This window comes from Oncorhynchus tshawytscha, linkage group LG04 (genome assembly GCF_018296145.1).
Source record: "Oncorhynchus tshawytscha isolate Ot180627B linkage group LG04, Otsh_v2.0, whole genome shotgun sequence".
Taxonomy (NCBI): domain Eukaryota; kingdom Metazoa; phylum Chordata; class Actinopteri; order Salmoniformes; family Salmonidae; genus Oncorhynchus; species Oncorhynchus tshawytscha.
In genome coordinates, this window is record NC_056432.1 from 29,046,006 (window position 1) to 29,070,467 (window position 24,462).

At 44.3% G+C, this 24,462-nt stretch overlaps 1 protein-coding gene across 1 annotated transcript; it reads left to right on the plus strand.

Moving 5' to 3' along the window:
- Positions 1-18,282: 18,282 nt before the first annotated feature.
- LOC121846313 (putative per-hexamer repeat protein 5) lies at positions 18,283-18,816 on the plus strand. The gene has a single exon (XM_042320160.1). It carries the CDS (start codon positions 18,283-18,285, stop codon positions 18,814-18,816), a length of 534 nt encoding a protein of 177 aa, XP_042176094.1.
- Positions 18,817-24,462: the final 5,646 nt, after the last annotated feature.

The following is a 24,462-nucleotide window of genomic DNA, read 5'->3' on the forward strand; positions in this document are numbered from 1 at the left end:
TCCATCATATAGTTCTCAAAATAGAATGTTCATTTAATAACCCTCATCCCAGAAGTGAGAGTCCAAATGTTATAATACCCTCTATTCTGCATGCTCTAGGAACGTTGATCATTGAGATTAAGATTTCTCAATGAAAGACTACTCTATTCATGGAAGAGGACTATCTTCGTATCACTCCTAACTCATTCTCAGAAGTCATGCTGCACGCTGCATTAAGTCTACAGAGAAAGCATGGCCTGTGCCCTCACCTCCACACCTTCAACTTCTACAGCCACGTATGACCCTTCACTTACACAGGCTGGTACCTCTTCTACACTCTGTAGGTTGCTACTTTGAAAAGATTGTGAAAAAGTCATCTTTCACAGACTGTCAACTGGTAACCGTACATCTCTGTACTGAAGTACTGACATGATGAACCATCATCTCGTAATGTGGACTGATCTGCCGCCGCCTTAGACCTTTACAGCATAAAATGAGCTGAAAAATCAACAAACATTTTCAGATGAAAAAACATAAACAACAGAAAAACAATAAATATTTTGGTTCTGTCTTCTCTTTCCTTTTGGCGTCAGTAACAGTTAGCGGCATCGTCTGCAGCGCCATGATGGTGGTGTGCGTGGTAACGTCTAATGGGCTTTTAAGAGGCTCGCAAGGGAACTACTTGTGTACCATCAGTGTAAGTCTGTGATCCCTATGTGACAACAGTATTTTAAGCTGTGGAGCGGCAGAGGATGAGTACCCTGAGCTGTTTCTTTCCCTTGGGAGCGTATGCTACTGAGATCTTACAACTAAACTTCTCTCCCACTTTCCAACTTAGGTGTCTGTTTGCAGCCAGAGCGCTAAAAACACTTGATTCCCTATTTTTTCACTGGAAAATACGTTTTTGAAATAACGTAACATGACTAAACAGGGCGTTTTAGACACCCGTTCGGCAGAAGAAAGAGAGAAAGTTTGTTTGGCGGGGGAGATGTTTGCTCATCCCCAGAGACGTACCTGTTTAAAAGTTGCACTTGTTATTCTCATTCAACTCTTTTGAGATTTAAATTGTTCTCCTGCTTGCAGGCAGAGATACATCACACAGGGACTATGGCAGCGGGTGTAATGTTTGTGGTTGTGTGTGTGTGTGTGTGTGTGTATATATGTGTGTGAGTGTGTGTGGATGCTGCTGGCCAGTAGGAGAGGCTGTAGAGGGAGGCAGCAGTAGCACAGTAGTGTGTGTAGAGAGACCGAAAACCTCCATGAATTACTCCCCACCAGGAAGGCAAAGCTGGCTCAGGGAAACCAAGCAGCTCCTCCAAACATTTACAAACACCACAGCTAGTCTGATTCCAACCAGGTCAAGGCAGGTGCATGTTGTATACCGTTTATTGATTCATCATCACACATATGCCTACCTTTAGAAACAAAGAATTTGCATTTTGATTGATATTACTGTTGTGTTACACTGCAGTATATATGTTTATATTTTTGTTTGTATGTATCTTGTGTGAAATATTTCAGGGTCGTTCCCTGGTCATTTTGCATAATGAATTCCTGGGTAAGTAAATTTTAGGGAGCAGAGCAAGGAGGGGGAGCAGTTAGGGAATGGGAGCAGAGAAAGCCTGAGAATGGTCTGTGATGAGTACCTATCAATATGCATTTGAAACGCGTATCTTTGTCGTGGCTTCTTTTGCAAAATAACTATGAATGAAGGGACTTTTTTCAACTATTGTCAACATATTACGGTGTAGGAAGTTCACTGTATTACAGGGAACAATAGCAGGTATATTTGTCTCCAGAAAAGAAGCTCATTGTTCCCTCGTTGGCTCAGACGCTAGCCCCTTGTTGGCGCAGATGCTAGCCTAGCTTCTAACTAACGTTAGCTAAGCTATCAAGCTAGCCAGGTTTCCTTAGCAGCTTGTACACAGCCCACAGCCCTTGCGGCTAGGACCACGGATTGTCCCGGGACTATGACTGTTTGAATCTCTGCTGTTTGTTGCTGCTTCCATCTGCCCTGTGACCTGGCCTGTCTGGAGCTGTGAGGAGTAACAGCATAGCATACGTTGCTACCACGACAAAGACCAAAGCCGGTGGGTGTACCATTGAAATTAACAAAAATAGTTCTACAAGTAGTTGTTACAATAACAAGAAAATAACATCCATTATTGTGTCCAAATACTGGTGAAGTCAACTAATAAAAGAATAGCCGATCTGACCAGAGAGGTCCAGGACCTGAAGAACCGTTTGCAGTTCTCCCAGGGTCAGCTTGATGAGTTTAAACAGGAGAACAACAAGATGACAGATATCTGTAAGTTATTGAGAGAGAACATGTATGTAAATTGTAAAGTCTATTGTCTGTTATGTCTTTTTCGTTCTATGCTGGACCCCAGTAAGAGTAGATGTTGCCATTGGATCATAATAAATCTAATCAAAAACATCAGTTCTGTATGTGAATGTGTGATAACAATGACAGAGAAATCTGATTATCTTGAGGGACAATCAAGACAGAATAATATTGTTGTGGATGGAATTGCAGAATCTCCACATGAGACCTGGATGGAGTCTGAGAACAAAGTGAAGGAAGTGATCACTGAGAAATTGAAGATGGACAATAGGAAAATTGAGGTGGAGCATGCCCACAGGACTGGAAAACCCATCACCCGCACAGGCGACAGGCCCAGGCCGATAGTGGTCACGTTCCTGAGGTTCAAGGACAAGGGAGCTGTTCTAGAAAGAGCCAAGAACTTGAGAGGAACGTACAACTTCCGCAACAAGGACTATCCTGAAGCTGTGCGCCGATTTCATTTATATATTAGCCATTTCTTAGACTCACTTAGATCATTCCTTTGATGATACAGCAGTAGCAATACAAATATATAACATCTACAGAAGAGACAGGAATGTATATGGGGAGGTGCATTTCTATCACGACCCATATCCCTGTAATGCTTAGAGAAGATCTCATGTCAAGTCTAATTGAAATGTTGTGTTTTGCAGGTTCACCCACCTCATCTAAAGCCTATTATTTGAGGGTTTCGCTATAGGCCACCAAGTGCTAACAGTCAGTATGTAAATAATGTGGGTGAAATGCTTGATGAAAACAGAGGTCTACTTTCTAGGGTACCTGCATATTGACCTGTTTTCATCAAGCTGTCCGCTCAAGAGGAAGCTTCTCACTGAAACCAGTGCTTGTAATCTGGTTCAGGTTATTAATCAACCTACCAGGAAAAGGGAGTGGCTAATAAGTCTGCTGCACATCTGACTGGCTGAATTATATGACTAAACTCAACAAAAAGAAGAGGAAACTGTATTATGAAGCCAAGATCAATGATACAATTTTTTTTGGAGTACTTTAAATTAAATGATGGGCAGAAAGACTAATTTAACTCCAACTTTCATCAAATCAGATGGCCTACTCATCGCAAAATGATTTTATGTTGACAATTATTTCAATGATTGCATCATGGACACATTTAGGCAAGAAATGCACACAACGAACAGTGAGCCATAGTATTCATGCATAAAAAAACTGATAATGAAAGAAAATCATTGTAAGTTTGAATTTTGTAAAGTTAGTGTGGGAGAGGTGGAAAAATCATTGTTACCGATCAATAATGACACTTCTCCTGGCATTGACAACTTAGATAGAAAGCTACTGAGGATGGTAGCTGACCATAGCCACTCCTATCAGTCATTTAATCTAGAGGAAAGGTTTTGCCCTCTGGCCTGGAGGGAAGCCAAAGTCATTCCGTTACCCAATAAAAATGTTTAACCTTTATTTAACTAGGCAAGTCAGTTAAGAACAAATTCGTATTTACAATGACCTGGACGAAGCTGGGCCAAATGTGCACCACCCTAGAGAAAAAGAGAAATAGATAGATAGAAAAAGAGGAGAGTGATAGAGAGAGAGGAGCATTCAGCTGCAAATGAGATGATACAATTATAATATGGAAATGATGAAGAAGCTCAAATAGCAAATAGGAATGTTGCTCTTAAACAGAGTTTATCCTAGTGGCTAGCCTGTCCTACACCTGCTGGGTTATTAACCTTTCCCCCTACCACCCCACACCCCTCCACCACCCCAGCTCCCTCCACCACCATGGCCCCCTGCTGGATCATGAATCCCTCCCCCTTTCACCCTACCCCGCTCCACCACCACAGCCACACACCTCACTATGATCATAGGAGATGGCCTTACCATTGTCTTTATGTTGGATTCAATCTTGATGCATTGATTTAGGGGAGTTATTATTTTAGTCATTTCATTTGTTGGCTTGAATTCCTCTATTGAGCTAATGATAACAGCTATAGAATACACTTCTGTTTGACTTCACTTGGGGTTGTTAAAGCCTAACAAGGACTTGCATTACCAGTAATGATATAAACAAGTTAACAGTGTAGCAAAGTCTTGAACTTTCTAGGCTTGTGTGCCTAGAATACTTAAAGAATATCGAGTCTTGCCTCAAAACAACCTTTGGGAGAAAAAACTTTTTCTCTCTCTTTTCAAAAGATAAATAGCCTGCACATAAACACACAAAAAAACACATGCACAGACACGCACACACATGCAAGCACACACACATGCACACTCAAACACGCAAATATACACACACACGCAATCTGCATTTAATAATTATGAGGCGTAAAATCCTTGCCAGCGGCGAGCATACTGAAGGGTGTAATTATGATCTCTTTCACAGAGAGCCCACGCTCGATGGCAATGCCTATACTTCCACGCAGAGAGAAAAAAACACTCCCAAGGAATGATGGGAAAACGTGCCCCTCATCGCAATTAAGGACAATAATTCTCAGCAAGAAAATTGGTTCAATTACTTTTCAGCCCAGGAGCAAAATGGCATTGATGGGTTAGAGGTTTGAGATGGGGGTGACAGTAGGATGTAGGCTACATACCGACTGACATTTTAGAATGGTGATGTTGCTGTAAGAGAGTGTGTCAAGATAAAGAAAAAAGAGGTTGAGCGTAGATTGACCTCTCTCTTCCCTTCCCTGACCTCTCTCTTCCCTTCCCTGATCTCTCTCTTCCCTTCCCTGATCACTCTCTTCCCTTCCCTGACCTCTCTCTTCCCTACCCTGATCTCTCTCTTCCCTTCCCTGATCACTCTCTTCCCTTCCCTGATCTCTCTCTTCCCTACCCTGATCTCTCTCTTCCCTTCCCTGATCTCTCTCTTCCCCTACCCTGATCTCTCTCTTCCCTTCCCCCTACCCTCTTCTACCCTCTCTTCCCTACCCTGATCTCTCTCTTCCCTACCCTGACCTCTCTCTCCCTTCCCTTCCCTACCCTGATCTCTCTCTTCCCTTCCCTGATCTCTCTCTTCCCTACCCTGATCTCTCTCTTCCCTGCCCTGATCTCTCTCCCTTCCCTTCCCTGACTCTCTCTCTTCCCTACCCTGACCTCTCTCTTCCCTTCCCTGATCTCTCTCTTCCCTGATCTCTCTCTTCCCCCTGATCTCTCTCTTCCCTACCCTCTCTCTTCCCTTCCCTGATCTCTCTCTTCCCTACCCTGATCTCTCTCTTCCCTTCCCTGATCTCTTCTCTTCCCTACCCTGACCTCTCTCTTCCCTTCCCTCCCTGATCTCTCCCTTCCCTCTTCCCTTCCCTGATCTCTCTCTTCCCTACCCCGATCTCTCTCTCTCTTCCCTTCCCTGATCTCTCTCTTCCCTACCCTGATCTCTCTCTTCCCTTCCCTGATCTCTCTCTTCCCTACCCTGATCTCTCTCTTCCCTACCCTGACCTCTCTCTTCCCTTCCCTTCCCTGACCTGATCTCTCTCTTCCCTACCCTGATCTCTCTCTTCCCTTCCCTGATCTCTCTCTTCCCTACCCTGACCTCTCTCTTCCCTTCCCTGATCTCTCTCTTCCCTACCCTGATCTCTCTTCACTACCCTGATCTCTCTCTTCGCTACCCTGATCTCTTCCTTCACTACCCTGATCTCTCTTTTCACTTTCACTACTCTGATATCTCACTTCACTACCCTGATCTCTCTCTTCACTTTCACTACTCTGATCTCTCTTCACTACCCTGATCTCTCTCTTCACTACCCTGATCTCTCTCTTCACTGTCAGTGATAGGCAAAGAAGTGTACATCAAACTTTCAAAAGGACTAAAGACGGACCTGTTGCTGTCTCAAATATGAATAATGCTCCTCAAACACGCACATGTACGTGCCCGCACACACACAGTATTCTGTAAGGTGCAGACATAATTACTAAACTCCTCTTCTTAGAATCAGAGCTGAAGAGGACCTGAGTGTGAATTGGTCGTAGCGCTGTTAGTGCAGTGCAGTCTCCTACAGTAAGAAACGGGTCATGCCTCAATCCAAGAGAATCTCAGGTTCTGTATAGCTTCACATACGTTCTTTCTCTTCAGTGATTTGCCTGACTATAACCTGTTCCTGTTCCTGGTTTGGTTGGTGTGATTTATAGATGAGGTAAGGCTCTCTGTCTGTGTAGCCATCAGTACCATCAGCAAAGTTAGCAGGTTAGACTGGGAGCAGAGTAGAAGAAGGGCAGGGGATCTGGATGCAGTGTTTGTGTATGGAATCCTGCGGTCAGGCTGCATCTGTGGACGCTGGCGGAACAAAGAGCTCAATGAGGAGCAATGGGCACCAGAGGGAAATGGAAAGCAGCTTGTGAGAAGGGAGACATGAACACATGTGTGCTGAGTGTTTACATTGGGCTGGTATGCCACACGCCGATGCATTCCAGCGCTCACGGTGGGCTCGCTAGATACGGATCCATGTTTTCACGCTTGACTTTTCGCTGCCTGTGTGTGTGTGTGTGTCTCAGTATTACGTTCCCTGTGTGTGTGTGTCTCAGTATTACACTCCCTGTATGTGTGTGTGTCTCAGTATTACGTTTCCTGTGTGTGTGTCTCAGTATTACGTTCCCTGTGGTGTGTAAACTGATACCAAGCTCCTGTTGCACCACACAGTGCACCTACAGGGTTATCCCTCTACCTCTTTATTACAGTGGGTAAGGGTTAAAGTAAAAGCCTGGCTGAAGAAGCCGATTTCCTGGAACCCTAGTCCAGTCCACCATTCGGCCAGTACACTAGTCATCAGTCTGTCCTCTGCCAGGTATTCTTGTCCTTGCCTCCTCCTTGGAGAAGAAAAGATCTGCCATCACTGGCCCAATCAAAATTCACAGGACAATTGAATCCTTTATATGCAAAACAAACAATAGAGAAGAAAAAAAAACATTCCAGCGAGCTGTCAGGTCCTTTCAAGAATCAATACGAGGTCTTTCATCTGCGTCCCAACCTCTTCCTGGTAATTATCCTGCATATTTTATAACCCCCTTCCTTCTCTTCCTTCTTCACCGACTAGTCACACACACACTTACCGAGCACACACACACCCACACACTCACTTACTGTACACACACACACACACACACACTTAAACATGCATGCACGCACACACACAGAAATACACTAATTAAAAGACATGTAAACACGACACAAATTAATCTGCCATCATATCCTGTTTACCAAGAATAGACTCTCATGAGTGTGTACCTTTTACATCCAGAGTTACATGTCTGTCCGTCTCTCTCTGTGTCTTTCTGTCTATCATCAAAGGCTGAACCTGATTAGCTTATAATACACAACAAATCATTGACAAATATACTTTTTTAGTAAGAGATACAGTTGAAGTCGGAAGTTTACATCCACTTATGTTGGAGTCATTAAAAATTGTTTTTCAACCACTCCACACATTTCTTGTTAACAAACTATAGTTTTGGCAAGTAGGTTAGGACATCTACTTTGTGCATGACACAAGTAATATTTCCAACAATTGTTTACAGACAGATTATTTCACTTATAATTCACTGTTCCAGTGGGTCAGACGTTTACATACACTAAGTTGACTGTGCCTTTAAACAGCTTGGAAAATTCCAAATTGGAGTCAATTGGAGGTGTACCTGTGGATGTATTTCAAGGCCTACCTTCAAACTCAGTGCCTCTTTGCTTGACATCATGGGAAAGACCAAAGAAATCAGCCAAGACCTCAGAAAAAAATTGTAGATCTCCACAAGTCTGGTTCATACTTGGGAGCCATTTCCAAACGTCTGAAGGTACTACGTTCATCTGTACAAACACTAGTACGCAAGTATCTACACCATGGGACCACGCAGCCGTCATACTGCTCAGGAAGGAGATGCGTTCTGTCACCTAGATATGAATGTACTTCGGAGCAAAAAGTGCAAATCAATCCCAGAACAACAGAAAAGGACCTTGTGAAGATGCTGGAGGAAACAGGTACAAAGGTCTATATCTATATCTATATCTATATCCACAGTAACACGAGTCCTATATCGACATAACCTGAAAGGCCGCTCAGCAAGGAAGAAGCCACTGCTCCAAAACCGCCACAAAAAAGCCAGATTACGGTTTGCAACCGCACATGGGGACAAAGATCGTACTTTTTGGAGAAATGTCCTCTGGTCTGATGAAACAAAAATAGAACTGTTTGGCCATAATGACCATCATTATGTTTGGAGGAAACAGGGGGAGTCTTGCAAGCCGAAGAACACCATCCCAAAAGTGAAGCACGGGGATGGCAGCATCATGTTGTGGGGGTGCTTTGCTGCAGGAGGGACTGGTACACTTCACAAAATAGATGGCATCATGAGGGAGGACAATTTTGTGGATATATTGAAGCAACATCCCAAGACATCAGTCAGGAAGTTAAAGCTTGGTCGCAAATGGGTCTTCCAAATGGACAATGACCCCAAGCATACCTCAAATGTTGTGGCAAAATGGCTTAAGGACAACAAAGTCAAGGTATTGGAGTGGCCATCACAAAGCCCTGACCTCAATCCTATAGAAAATGTGTGGGCAGAACTGAAAAAGCGTGTGCGAGCCAGGAGGCCTACAAACCTGACTCAGTTACACCAGCTCTGTCAGGAGGAATGGGCCAAAATTCACCCAACTTATTGTGGAAAGCTTGTGGAAGGCTACCTGAAACGTTTGACCCAAGTTAAACAATGTAAAGGCAATGCTACCAAATACTAATTGAGTGTATGTAAACTTCTGACACACTGGGAATGTGATGATAGAAATAAATGCTGAAATAAATCATTCTTTCTACTATTTGGCTAAGGTGTATGTAAACTTCCGACTTCAACTGTACATACGACTATCACACAATATGACGTCCATGAAGTAACAGAGAGAGAGAGCGAAGAAGAGAGAGAGAAGAGAAGAAGAGAGAAGGAAAAGAAGGGAGTGACAGAGAGAGAGAGAGAGAATACGAGAGAGAGAAGAGAGAGAAGAAGAGAAAGAGAAGAAGAAGAGAGAGAGAGGAGAGAGGATGCGCCCTTGAATAGAATTACCCTTAAAGTGTCCTGTCATCACATTCCAGCATCCCATTACCCGGGGTGGGCTGGGCCGGGGGCTGGGCTTTAGTGCCCCACGACACCAAGATGAAAGGTAAGGGAGAAACAATGAAGTCATATTGGTCCCATCGTGGAGGTGGTTATGAGCATGGTTGCTGAGTAGAATGTCTGAGTGGATGAGCTGTAGAGAGATATAGGGTATGACTGAAGGGGATCGGGTATCCCCTCAAAAGCCTCTAATTTCAGAAGGTTTGTATAACCCATTACTGTAATACTGAAGCGAGTGTACACGTAAACCTGACCAACAATAAACCCACTCCACCTCACTCTATTGTGGTTACATAAACACCTTTCAACAGCCAATAGAACTGCAACACTAGGAGACAGAAACTCAGTGAAAGTGAATATGAGTGTGGGCCTGGCTGGGAGCTGGGAAAGTACAGTGTGATGGAAGGGCGCTAATGAGGCATAGAAGAGGATGAAATATTAAAGTTTCTAATTAAATAGAGAGACCTCTTCCACTCCCGTCAAGGTTGTTTGGACCATTATCTTTGCATGATCAGCAGTGACCTGGCCCTCCGTTTAGGAGTTCCCTGCGCTGGAGCCGACAGAACACACACGCACGCATGTGCACACGTGCGTGCACCAGAGGAGGCTGGTGGGATGAGAGGTATAGGAGGACGGGCTCATTGTTAAGACTGGAACGGTATGAAAGACATCTAACATATGGAAACCCCACTCCGTTCCATTTATTCCATTACAATGAGCCTGTCCTCCTACAATCCCTCTCACCAGCCTCCTCACACACACCCACACACACACACACACACACCTCCACATCCTGTCAGAAATGTTAGCCAGTTGGATGGACATCTCTGAGCTTGTCTCTCTGGCTGTCTCTACTTTATTTATCAGACAAAACTAACAGCCTTAGCATTGGAGATATTCTAACAGGCCTGTTACTTATTTATACAGAAATAAAAAATAAAAAAAGATGAATAGTTTGACCAGGAGACTGTTACTCTCCTTGACGCTCACACCTGTTGGACTTTCTGTTGTTTTCCGAAGGTGAAACAGCTGCCTCTGGGAGAAAGAGAGAAAAGGGAGAAGAGAGAGAAGGACAAAGAGAAAGAGAGAGAGATTTAAAGGAGAAAAGGAGAATGAGATGATGTTGAAAAGCAGTGAGCTGTGTTTTATTCCAGCACCTATCTGAGCAGCAGCAGTGTGGATGAGAGACCTGAGGGAGGTCAGAGGTGGAGCAAAACTCCTCTAAACTCCCCTCATCCCCTCACTGTGGAACATGAATTTGTTAGCAGCTTGTTTGCTCAGACATTTGAAAAATGTAAAAAGACCTTGCACTGAGGCGTGGGATACAGACACCTCACACAGCGCTCACATATTGCAGCCGGCCATTGTGTGTGGAATAACTATCATCCTTCCTTGAATTTTAATCATACTGTTTTATTAAAGCTCTCTGGGATCTCTTCTTGACATGGTTTTAATGAGTTGTCTAGCCGGCTGGTGCCATTATGACTACATCCTACACAGATTATACTGTAGTATAAGAAAACATTTTGAATATTGCATGTGTATGTTTTCTCTTCTATTGAGTTTTTCCTTCATTTGCTGTCATTATTTTGTTTATCTGTTCTCCTTAGACAGACACACACGGTTACATAATGTATCTTAGGGTGACATTTTGACAGTAGATGAAAGAGCAGAGATAATACCACAAATGACAGTATCTTTTCAAATACTCTCCTAGGCATTTGATTTAGAATGGGTTTGGTGCACATATGCACTGTTTACTTTAAACCCACATAACTACATTATTGCTGCCTTTAGTGGTCATAACAAAATAGAGGTATTGAAATACATCCCACTGCAAATGTTCTTTTTTTTTGTCCATTTCAGTGCATTTTAGCACTATTGGTATAGTGCCTCTGGAACACTCCCTAGTTCTGATTGACAACACAATGTAAGGAAGAGGCAGAGATGAGGGAGAACTGAGGGGCTGTTAAATACAGTTGCATTTGGAGACCAATAGGTGGCACTCTGTCCCCTATAGCAGTGTGTTTGTAGGTGTAATCGTGTTTGAAGGCTGGGCAACAGCAGCACAACACAGTGGAAGAACTGGAGAGACACCAACTGGCAGCCTGAAACCTCAACTGTCACCCTTTCGTCTGACAAAAAACCCTGAAGAGACCGTCTGACTATGTCCTGCTATACTCTGAGGTAAAACGCAAAAAGCTAGCCTTTAGCTATTTTATAATTCATTCAATATATACTTTAGGAGTTTGTCTTCCACATCCATATAGTTGCAGGAAAAGCTAGAGTTAACTTATCCAATCCAACATTCGTTTTTCTGTCTGATTTTTGACAACAGTAGACCCCTGGTGTATAAGGTCTTACTGTACATGTACAGTATATTGGATTTCTGACTGTGAAAGAGAGTGAGTGCTGGACTGATACTGTCTAACCTGACAGACCTGAGGGTTTTCTCCCCCTGAAACTCACCCATCCATTTGTTTATCCTATGTCACAGTCAAATCTCAGGGTCTGACCCAGTCAAAGCAGAGCGTCAAAACAATACATGAATGACTGGGGTGTCGCATCTCCCCGACTTTACACAGCAGAAATCATTTTATGCATCAATAATGATGCTATTCGACAGTGAAAGAACTCTTTAAGTACATCATCCCTCTATCCATCCATCGTTACTTCCTTGTTCACTCAATCTGTAGATTTTAGTTTTACAGTGACCTGATCCACAAATAAGAGTGAAGCACCTGAGTGACCAACCAGTTAAAACAATAGTAGATACAGATAACTGTTTATTCCGCTGCACAAACTGACATCAAGTCAACAATTCTGAGACAAATAAAGAGACCCCCCTCCCCCCGTCCCCATCTGTTGCCGGTGGAGTGTACTAATCCTGGGTATACAGAACTAGCGTGCTATGTTGAGTACCTACCAGCCACCCATGCCCCTGAGCACAGTTACACATGAGCATGTGTGTTCACCCCCCCCCATCCTTACTCCCCAGAGATTTCAGCCTGATTGGATTCTGAAAGATCGAACACAGGTCAAAGAGTGCCTCGAGAACGCCCCTGATCTTAAATTCAGTGTGTGTGCGTGGGTGTGTGCGTGCTGCTGTGAAGCTGTCGTGGGCAATTTATGGGGGTCCACCTCTGATGGTGAAAGGTACACAGCACACACCTCACCTTCAATTTCCATCTTGTGGGCAGTTACTCAACGTGTGGCTAGACTGGACTTCTAACAGGTGCTTGTCTGCAGTGCCACATTTTAAAATGTGTCACCAGCTTTATAGAACTGTACAGAATGCACAGTGAAGCAAAGATTAGGTAGCCTATATGACTTTTTCAAATCTCTGCACGAACAAGGGCATGTGGCGGTATTCCTTGAATGTGTTCGTTTCAACCTAATTGTTTTATGGTACAGGAAGTGGTGTTGGGGTTTGCGTTGACCTGAGACGGGGTGTGTTCCTTCAGCCGTCTGCACTCTGCAGTAGGAGGCTACTGATAGAGCCAGGGCCCCCTGCTTGGGTTAAACGTACGCTCAGCCAAGCACCATGAGGTCAATTAATTTCTGGCTGCTTAATGACTTGGAACCGCTGTGGTACAGACATCCCTACCCTTGCTGCTCCAGATCACTTGTTTGACTGAGAGGAGTTTTTGGACATGCTGCAGATTCCATGGAGATGATGATGGGAGAAATTATGATGTTAGACCTGGCCTTCGTTACAGTGCTACAAAGTTTCAACGCTAAGATGTTACAGCAATTCTAAATTCTCAAACCTGACACAACTAAATTCTGCCGTCTCAGAAGCATAGATTTTCTGCTGTCATTCCTGCCACAGTAATACACTTTTGACTGAATACCTAGATAATTAACTGTTGTACACTATAAACTATGTGTCATTTATAAACAAATAACTGACAGTTTAGGAACTACTTATAAACCCTTCATAAATATTTTATAGATTACTTTAATGTTAGGTGTCACCGATAAGTGTTACTGTTGTCAGTGGCTGTGGATCAGTTAGGCAGTGATGATGTAAAAGTGTGATTTGAAGGTCAGTGTGTGCATGTGTGTGTGTGCGGGTGTGTATGTGTGTGTGTGTGTGTGTATGTGTGCAGGAAGCGGGAATTTTCACTCGAGATCATCATGTCACGCTAACTGCGCTACGCAGAGGGGCGAATAATTACGTCACTCAGAACACCATCACTCTGCTATGTGCCGGTCTGTCCCCTCTTTGCTCCCTCACCCCCTCCATCCCTCCCTCCGCCACATAGCCTACATCCCAGCAAACCAAATTGGTTCTGTAAAAGTTCCCAGAACATTCATTAGGCCTTAGCAAATGTTCTCGTAACACAAAAACTGTCCAGTCGTGTTGATTATTATAGATTGTTTGTATAAAACATTTCCGGATGCTGCAAGATCGTTCCCAGAACACATTTCATCTGTTCTTTAAACGCTTCTAGAATGTTTCTTTAGGTTGTGGGAACATTGTGGGGGATGTGACAATAGATAGGTTCCCAAGACACTAAAACTGTCCAGTGCTGACATTCAGATAATGTTCGAATCAGGGGGCACAGAAAAGTCTTTTGATGTTACAGGAATGTTGACAGAACAGCCTTTCTGGGCTCTTTAAAGGTTCCCAGAACATTGCAAGAGATTGTTTCCTAAAATAAAAAATATGCTCAGTGGGATGATATTCATACAATGTTTAAGTTAGATTGCACAGGACATCCCTATGTTGTATGAATGTGGACAGAACAACTGGTCTAAGTTCTTTAAAGGTTTCCATATCATTTAATTCTTTATCAATTGAAGGTAACCCGGTTTTAAAAATGTATGGAAGAATGGAAGTAGTTTTGTGCCAACAAACAAATTGGTTAAAGATATATTTTCTGAGCTTTTTTATATCTTCTAGATATAGGAGAGACACTTCAAAACCTTATTCCTTATGATGTTTTTTTTACTGTATTTTTTCCCAATTTATGAATGTGTTATTCAATGCATTTCTCTAGGCTATAGTAGTAAAGGCCAATAATTTTATAAAATATTTTTTTAATAAACCTTTTTTCTTAAGTACAGGGGTCCTACATTTCTAAATCAAATAGCTTAATGGTCCATGGTGTGACAATCTTAAAACAATTCCATATGTTAGCTTAGTAGAAGCTTAACCCTATTAAGGGTTGTGTTATGGGAGTTGTCTGGGATGTTGCAAGAATATTCTTGTGATAGTCACATAGGTTGCATTGAATATTCCCACAATGTTGCACAATGTTCCACAATTTCCAAATAAGCCCGTTTCTATGACGTTCATAACATATTTATTTTATGTTTAATATTATATTCCATTGATGTTCAGGCAATAAGCATTTGACCTTTTCTTGGAGGTCCTCAGAACATTTCAAGAACATTTAGAAAATGTTTTAGTTAAGTTTTGTGCCATGGCATTGTCGACTACTTGTTTCTGATTGCATTCTGGAGTGTGCATTAATCCCCTATAATGCATGGTATGCTTACTTGGTAGAATTCAATGGCTAAAATGTATTCTTACATGTCCTATGTGTGAGCTGCTTTCGAAAGCAAAAGTCGAATTGAAAACATTATTGGCATTGTTGAATTACATCATAATGGCAAGCTAAGACTGATGGTTTGGTTAGCCAGAATAGTCTGTTTATTTTGGTTACCATGGCAACCACCGTAGTAAACTTGTAAACGAGTAAACTTGCTAAACATGCTTTGGGATGTTATCATCCTAATGTTAGTTAAAACCCGAAATAGAACTTAATAGGAATTTTAGCTAATGTTCTGGGAATGTTGCCGGTTTGCTGGATATCTACTTGGCAGGGTGGGAAGAGCCACATACCCAAACTGCCCCCATGTTTATTTCCTGTGACACCTCAGAGCAGGAGAATGCAGTGATCACTATCCTTCTTCAAGGCTACCTGAAGGTTCCCTCCGCTCCTCTTCTCAGCCCTCTCTCTCTCTAGCTGTCTGAGGAGAAGGAGAGAGAGAGGAAGAGAGGGATCGAGGTAGGGAGAGAAAGATAGAGCGTGAGGTAGTGGGAAGGTGTGGTGGGCAGGCCGTGAAATGACTCTAACTGCGGCGACACCGCTGTGCTTCCACCAAGGCCTCAGCCTCACTGCTGAAATTGGCACCCCCCCACCCGCAGCTCCCAAACCCCAGACCCCCTCCTGTCTCTTTTTTTCCAGGTCTGTTGCACACAGGGCGGAAAAGATCGTATTTATCACCTGTCAGCATTTGGCAGCCCTGAGTTACGCGACGCAGGACAGCATCAAATTATCATACACAGGCATGAAATTACAAAACCGCCCAGGGACCCCACAACAGATTTTTTACATTTTTTACCCAAAAAGGATGGAGGGTGTTTGGTGGTGAGTATCGAAGGAAAGGGGTGACAGGTGGGGAGTGGAGAGGTACACTGTGGTGCTGTTGGTGAGTTCTGAGAGGACATTGAAAATCATGTCCTTCATGGCCATTATGGTAAAGTCAAGCCAAATAGGATTCTTGTGCCAAGGTTATGCCTTGTTAGAGCCCAGCCTGACAAAGAACTTAGAACTTCATGAACTATTGAAATCCATCAATGTCGCTGTACAAGTGATGCACACCAGCATTTTTTGTCATTACTGTAGTACTGTTTTAAACTGACACATACAGTATGATACTATACCAATGGGTATGGCATTCAAAGTGTCCCTCTTCACCTTTGGGCAGTGAGCGTGCTCTACTGTCTGTTGGCACCATGGCTCATCCCCTGACGGAGTCTGTGTATGTGTGTATGTGTGTGTGTAGGTATGGCATTGACGAAGGGAGAGGAGAGGTGGCTTTAGAGAAGTCCTCCATAATGCTGTGGGTATACTAAATGCTTCATTAATGCCACACACAGGAAACGGAGGGTCAATATTTATAGACTCTGTATTCTACAGGAGAGAATCAAATTAAGTCAATGAGGGACCGGAGATTTCTCTCTCTCTCTTACTCTCTCAATTGGTAAATTCTGCAACAATCGCTGCTGGTTGCTTGACAAAGCTTTAGGAAGCAGAAGGAAGGAGGCTTGTGTTTGTGTACATCTCACTGGTGTTTATGTGGCCGACAGAGCATACAAGTAGCCTACTGTACCACAAAGCAAATCATAAACACTGCTAAAGGCTAAGACCAAACCTATTTCAAAGTCGGGTTGCGACTTTGATCAATAAAAAAAGCTGAAGTTTTTGTCTTCAACTATTGAGCATGTCTAAGGTACATTGATTTTGTGTGTGTCTGGAGTGGACAGGAGAAGATGAGACTATTATTTACGTGAGAGAGAAAGACAGAGAGCAAAAGTGTGTGTGTGGTTGTGTCTGAATGCATGCATGCGTGTGTGAATGAAGAGAGAGAGAGAGAGAGAGAGAGAGAGAGAGAGAGAGAGAGAGAGAGAGAGAGAGAGAGATATTCCCATAATTCCTGCGCGTTGGCATGGCTGTTAGAAGCTCAGGTGGTTGAGCGTTTGCCCTGGCCAGGCCTCATCAACGTGAAGGGCGATCTCATCCTTTCTGCATCTCTCCTCTCCTCCGCTTGATTAATTGGGTTCCAAATACGCTGGTGGAATATGTAATGTGCCCCCCACAACACCCCTTCCCCTGCTCCACTCACCTTCCATCCTCTCTTTTCTTCACCACTGTCTGCTTTTCTTTCTCTCTCTCTCTCTCTCTCTCTCTCTCTCTCTCTCTCTCCATCCCACCCTCTCTCTCTCTCTCTCTCTCTCTCTCTCTCTCTCTCTCTCTCCATCCCACCCTCTCTCATTCTCATTCTCCCTCTTTCCCCTCTCCAAATACATTAGCATACACTTGGTATTCCATGCAGGCGAGAGAAAAAAAGAAGAAATATGAAAAACAATTTAACAATAATAATGACGCTGATGATAAAATTAATTATGCCTAGGGATGGCAGATGAGAGAAGAGGGAAAGAGGCGGCAGCGGCAGCAGTAGCAGTAGCTCTCTTAATTTGATTCCCTAACGGTGGAGGATATCAGGTGCCATGTGACACAATGAGTTCTGCACAATCTAAACATGGACTGTGTGTGTGGTATGTTGAACAAAGACTACCTTGTTCAATGTGAATGACGGAGACAATGTGTGAATATGTGTGTGTGTGTGTGTGTGTGTGTGTGTGTGTCCGTGATAGCAACACACTGTGGAGGCTACAATCCATGTGTTTGTGTGTGAATGAGTGTGACTGTAATCACTCTGTGTGTGTTTGAACGACAGAGAGGAAGTGTTTCTGCTTTTTAAAAATAGGAAACCGCATCTTTACACAGACACAAAACTCAGTTAACACTGTACACTGAGTGAAATAGCATCCATCTACGTAATGTGGATTTTCTGCTATGTGTTTCTTTCCTCCTTGAAGTGTTCTGTACCACACAGCCAGTCCCCAGGGACAGTGACTGACACATACACTCTTTGTGGATGGGAGTAATAAATATCTCTCTCACGGGGGAACATATCAGAATATTCTCTATATCCTCCACCATCTCGTCCGGATGGCTCCTCCAGCAGAGCCGTCTGGCTGATGTAATAACCTTCTCATTAGGATAAATACATCCATGGGTGTGGCCTGTTTCAGTCTCCCACCAACTCATGTTCCATTATCACGCCTGTCATCAGGCATTTGCTATGCTGTGTCTCTTTGTGTTATTTATACAGCCGATGTGCAGCTCTCATTCTGCCTCCATAATTCAATCTTTATTGACGCTGTATATGATGGATGGGAGAATATCTCCTTTTGGGGATGACACAGGAGATAGTTTGGAGTTTCGATCTGGAGGTGTGTATGGTGGTTAGTCTGTATTTGCCTGTGCCTCAAAGAGATGGGGACGGGGCCAGGGGACTGAGGATGGGGCCAGGGGATGGGACGGGACCAGGGGACAGGGGATGGGGCCAGCAGACGGGGATGGGGCCAGGGGACGGGGTATGGTGCCAGGGGACGGGGCCAGGGGACGGGACTGGGGATGAGGCCAGGGGACGGGGGATGGGGCCAGGGGACGGGACGGGGATGGGGCCAGGGACGGGACGGGGATGGGGCCAGGGAACGGGACGGGGGATGGAGCCAGGGGACGGGATGGGGGACGTGGCCAGGGGACGGTACGGGGATGGGGCCAGGGGACGGGGTATGGGGCCAGGGGACGGGACAGGGGATGAGGCCAGGTGACGGGACGGGGGATGGAGACAGGGGACGGGACGGGGATGGGGCCAGGGTCGGGGGATGGGGCCAGGGGACGGGACGGGGGATGGAGACAGGGGACGGGACGGGGATGGGGCCAGGGGACGGGACGGGGATGGGGCCAGGGGACGGGCGGGGGATGGGGCCAGGGGACGGGACGGGGGACGTGGCCAGGGGACGGGACGGGGGATGGGGCCAGGGGACGGGACAGGGGAAGTGATAGAGAGAAAAAGAGAGCGAGAGAGAAATGAGGGGGGGTTGATAGAAGTGAGAGGGGGCAGAGACCAGTGGCTGCATTGAATTAATTTGCGGAGGTTTGTGCGACGGCGAGGCATCCCTTTTAACGATCACTAAATTGTTTTCTGACAGAACCCTACCAAGCAATTTCTCCCCCCGACATTTGATTTACATATGATCTTTAAACACCGGCAAGGGTGCGCTAGCTATTTGGTTATCATTCAAATCACTCGCCTTCCGTGTCACGCGCTGGGATAGGTCACTTTCCACACTCTGACTCCTGAGACAAGCTGGGAGAGAGGGAGGCGAGAGGGGGGAGAGAGGAATGTATAACTAATGAATTAAATTGATTTAAGGGGTGAAATCAATTCCTTTGCTGCCCGCAATGAAGACCTAGTGGTTCATTTAGCTAGGACCCTGCAAGCATGAGTATTAGCAGCCAAAAAGGGATTGGGAATGTAATTGGTGCTAAATGAAGTAGTGTACAGTAATGGGTGTAGAAACACTCTGAGGGAACCAAATGAAGTAGTGTACAGTACTGGACAACCAACTCAGTGGCCTTGTGTTTAGAGGATCTGCCCTCAGATTAGAAGATTGGGTGTTCGATCCCCCGCTGAGTCCAACTGTATACCTTTTGCTTCCCGGACATGTCTGAACACTATGAATACAAATGTGTATATAAATGAAAAATATGATGTTCTGTAAAAAAGTACCATGCATGTAAACATCTATTTGGAGGCGGGGTTAGGGCCAATAATAAAAACTAATACAAACAAAAATAATATTTATTGTATATCTGGAATTGCATATCAAAGTGGGAAGTTTTAGAATTGAATAAGGGGTAAAGTATGGAATTGTTTATAATATATAACTTAGTTGCTGAAAAATGCATTTACATGCACACAAACAGTAAAGGGGGCTTGCTGTACATTATGCATGCTCACACACACACACACACACACACACACACACACACACACAAACACACACACACACACACACACACACACACACACACACACACACACACACACACACACACACACACACACACACACACACACACACACACACACACCAACTATGTCCTGATTATTCATTTCTGTAGCGTTACAAAAGGGCCATTTATGATGTGTCTATGTCTGCAGCCTGACGAGGAATGAATCTAGGGAAGATGCTGATTACAGAGAGGCCAATTACAGAGTCCAATGCAGACGCCGGGGTCCTGCACGTTATCGCAATTAAGGCTGATCTTTAGAATGGGAGGCACTTTTAGGAGAGCCTCTCTCCATCAAAATGGAACAGCTGAAAAGCAGAGTGACAAAATGACATTATCTGCCTGCTTGTTCTACACCACAGTTAATGTGAAGTGAGGTTTCGACATTAACAGGAGTCATAGTAAATGTAGTGCAGCATCTTTCAGACTGTGCTACATTAGGATGAAGCTTCATGTCAACTGTCAGTGTTAGCTGAGAGGGAAAAAATATAGGGCTTTGAAACCATTACAAACAATTGACTGACAAACCTCAAGAAAGACAACTAAGAAACAGTGTGGGTTCCACAGACTATTGTTTAATGCATTATGTATGAAAAATAAAACGAATGAAAGTCTGTGTATTTTGTGGTTGTAATATAAAAGTGTAAAACATACATTTACAAACATGTATTTATGTGGTGGTTGAGATATCATATTTTATCACAGTGGATATGGTAGTTTTGCTGTTTTTCTAAACCTCCATAGTCTGAACTCTTCAAGTCTAGTTTTATTTCACCAGTTCAAATTTTGAATTTGAGTTTTTTGAGGAGCAGTATGTGACAATGTCTCTGAACATCCCATATCAAAGAGGAAATATATATTTTAATTCAGCAATCATACAGGGAGGGAGAAGTACCCAAAAGATGAACACTCAAAATGAAATCTGCATGAAATCCGCAAATTATTCTCAGGGATCTGCATTGAATATAATGAGCCCCTCTACAATCCTTCACATGATTCGGTAGGGGTGTGGGAGAACTAGACAGTAGCTCTTATCTGAAAATAGCAGCAACTGAATAATAGAGGACCACTAAAATCAAAGAAAACAAAATAGGCATTGATTTTCCCCTCTTTCTCTGCTTTTATGAATGTGTTCCTCCATCACTCCCCTTCCCCATCCCTCCAACCTCCCCTTCCCCTTCCCCATCCCTCCAACCTCCCCTTCCCCTTCCCCATCCCTCCAACCTCCCCTTCCCCTTCCCCATCCCTCCAACCTCACCCTCCCCTTCCCCATCCTCCAACCTCACCTTCCCCTTCCCCATCCCTCCAACCTCACCTTCCCCTTCCCCATCCCTCCAACCTCCCCTTCCCCATCCCTCCAGCCTCCCCTTCCCCATCCTCCAACCCTCCTCCCCTTCCCCATCCCTCCAACCTCCCCTCCCCTTCCCCATCCCTCCAACCCTCCTCGCCTTCCCCATCCCTCCAACCTCCCCTTCCCCATCCCTCCAACCTCCCCTTCCCCTTCCCCATCTTCCAACCCTCCTCCCCTTCCCTATCCCTCCAACCTCCCCTTCCCCATTCCTCCAACCTCACCTTCCCCTTCCCCATCCCTCCAACCTCACCTTCCCCCCTTCCCCATCCCTCCAACCTCACCTTCCCTTCCCCTTCCCCATCCCTCCAACCCCCTTCCCCATCCCTCCAACCTCCCCTTCCCCTTCCCCATCCTCCAACCCTCCCCTCCCCCTTCCCCATCCTCCAACCCTCCTCCCCTTCCCCATCCCTCCAACCTCCCCTTCCCCATCCCTCCAACCTCCCCTTCCCCATCCCTCCAACCTCCCCCTCCCCTTCCCCATCCCTCCAACCTCCCCTTCCCCTTCCCCATCCTCCAACCCTCCTCCCCTTCCCCATCCCTCCAAACCCCTTCCCCTTCCCCATCCTCCAACCCTCCTCCCCTTCCCAATCCCTCCAACCCTCCTCCCCTTCCCCATCCCTCCATCCCTCCTCCCCTTCCCCTTCCCAATCCCTCCAACCCTCCTCCCCTTCCCCCTTTATAACCCTCCTCCCCTTTCCCCCTTTATAACCCTCCTCCCCCTCCCCTTCCCCATCCCTCCTCCCCTTCCCCTTCCCCTTCCCAATCCCTCCATCCCTCCTCCCCTTCCCCTTCCCAATCCCCCAAACCTCCTCCCCTTCCCCCCTTTATAACCCTCCTCCCCTTCCCCCTTTATAACCCTCCTCCCTTTCCCCAGACCTGTGTTCCTCCATCCCTCCCATTCTTCCCAAGACCTCATTCCCGTTTCCCAGACTTCATTTTTACAAGACAGGTTTTAGTGAGTCACCAGAACACAGAGAGAGAAAAGGGGGTGGGGGTGGGGGGGAACGGGTAAGGGGTAAAGGGGAGAGCAAGTCATTTTTAAAGGAGACATATCTTGCTCCAGTGTAAGCAGCAGCAGCATTAGAGGATGGGAGTGATTGGGAAGACCAGGGTCAGTGTTTATTTTCACCCGGAGACCATAAACAACCTGGATGTAATCTCAAACAGAGAAATGCCAAATAACTTCAACCAACCCTGATTAAAAGGACAACAAAATAAACTTATTGGCAGCAGCAAGTTTATTTTCATTACAACCTTTTTTCACTCTATAGCTGTGCAGTATTTCTTAGTTAAGTAACCATAAACACACTCCTAGAAATGTATTCACAACCCAATAAGCCCCAATACAGATAACCTTGTCATCATAAAGCTGCTGTAGAGTCTCCCAATGTTATAAATTATATCCAGTTTTGAATACATTGTCCACATCAACTGTCTGGTCTCCCTTCTCTGGTACTCTAATCCAGCGTGTCCCTTCTGAATGCATATATGAGAGGGGAGGAGAGTGACCCATTCAAATTTGACCCAGTTTCCAACTGAATTGACCTTTCTGATATTGACATCTGGTACGTAAAAAAAAATATTGCATATTGTGTGAACAGTCTAATATTTCTAGCTGTATATCTATATAATGGGTGTGTGTAATGTAAAAAGATAAAGAGTATATGTGACAGACAGAGAAAGAGGCAGAGATAGAAAGAGAGAGTGAGAGAAAGTGAGAGAGAAAGAGGCAGAGAGAGGGTATGGAGAGAAAGAGAGAGAAAGGAGAGAGAGAGAGGGGAGAGAGAAAGAGATGCTGTGCAGAGCAGGCTGATCACTAGAAATAGACTTCGATTTCGGATGTTTGAAAAGGTCCTGAGAACGCCAATACATGCCGATACATAACCACACGGAATTGATACCTAAACTTGTAACCACACAGAATTAACCCTGCAACCATGCGTAATTAAAACAAATAGTAATACATTGACGTTCAGCCATAATACGTCAAATTTCACAGTGAAACTATGAGATCTTGTTGAAAGAGAGGGCAGTGAGCAGGAGCGTTATCAAAGTGGCTATGCATTTGAATGAGTTTATTGATCCTCCAGCAGATCGATGCTGTATTTATAACGTAGGGGAAGGCTGAATCAATGCATACTTAATGATTAAAGAGGCGGGTGGGAGTGGGGCAGGAGGTGGGAGGGGGCCAGCCAGGAGTGGGGGGTGGGGGCAATGGAGAAATACAGGCTTGTTAAATAATTAGCATTTACATTTTCTGTCTACTCAGCACTGGTGGGCATGTGCATTTGAAATGTTTTAGTGTTTTAGTACAGGGGGTTATATATCATTTACATTATGCCTTATTCACTGAAAAAGACACTGTCAGTCAAAACCCCGTAGGTGATGCATGATGCATGATGTCCAATATGAACCATAACCATGTTCAGTAAACAACTCCTATGAAGTTACATTTAAAAAAGATACATGTACTCACTGAAATAGAATAGCCATTCAGGGACATGCATGTAGCAAGGGTCTTAAAAGTAATAATGTGTCCTAAATAAGAATAGGATCAAAAAGAAAACAATTTTAACTTTAACATTCAGTATGGTTAAACAATTTGAATAATTTATAGTTTTAAAGGTCTGTATTTTACCCACACACAAAGCATGAATGCATGCAGCAGATGAGATGACAGCCCCAGTTTGAGAAGTCTGCTCTTGAGGGCTCCGTGCTCTCTTCTCCCCTCACAGCTACCACGCTCTTCAATTAGCATTTCAATTGTATTTTGTATTGTTTTGTTTCTGTCTCTTTTTTTTGCATGGGTACATATGTTCAAAGGGCTAGTCATTATTGATCCTGTTGATGATTTAAAGAGAACTTTATAATTACATTCTGGGTTTTTTTGTATCATTTTTTGTATCATGTAGTTTCAAAAAATATGATCCAAAGTTTATTTCATGTTTCACTCACATAAAGAGATAAATGATGAATAAAAGGATTAGAATAAAGATTAAAATAACGTAACAACATTATGTTGCCAGGGCAAGTCCACTGATTACCCAGTAATAACACAGCATCTTTTTGTCTTCATTAGGAAACACACAGTACATGGTGAAACTAGAGGCATGTCTTCATAGACTATGTCAATAATGGCAAAAATAATGGAGGACACACTCACTTCTCCCCTAATACTAATCTGTATGTATATTTTTTTGCACTCTCTCTATGCACACTCACAGGACTCTACACACTCACGCACTCTGACACTCCAACACACGCGCATAACATGCACGCAC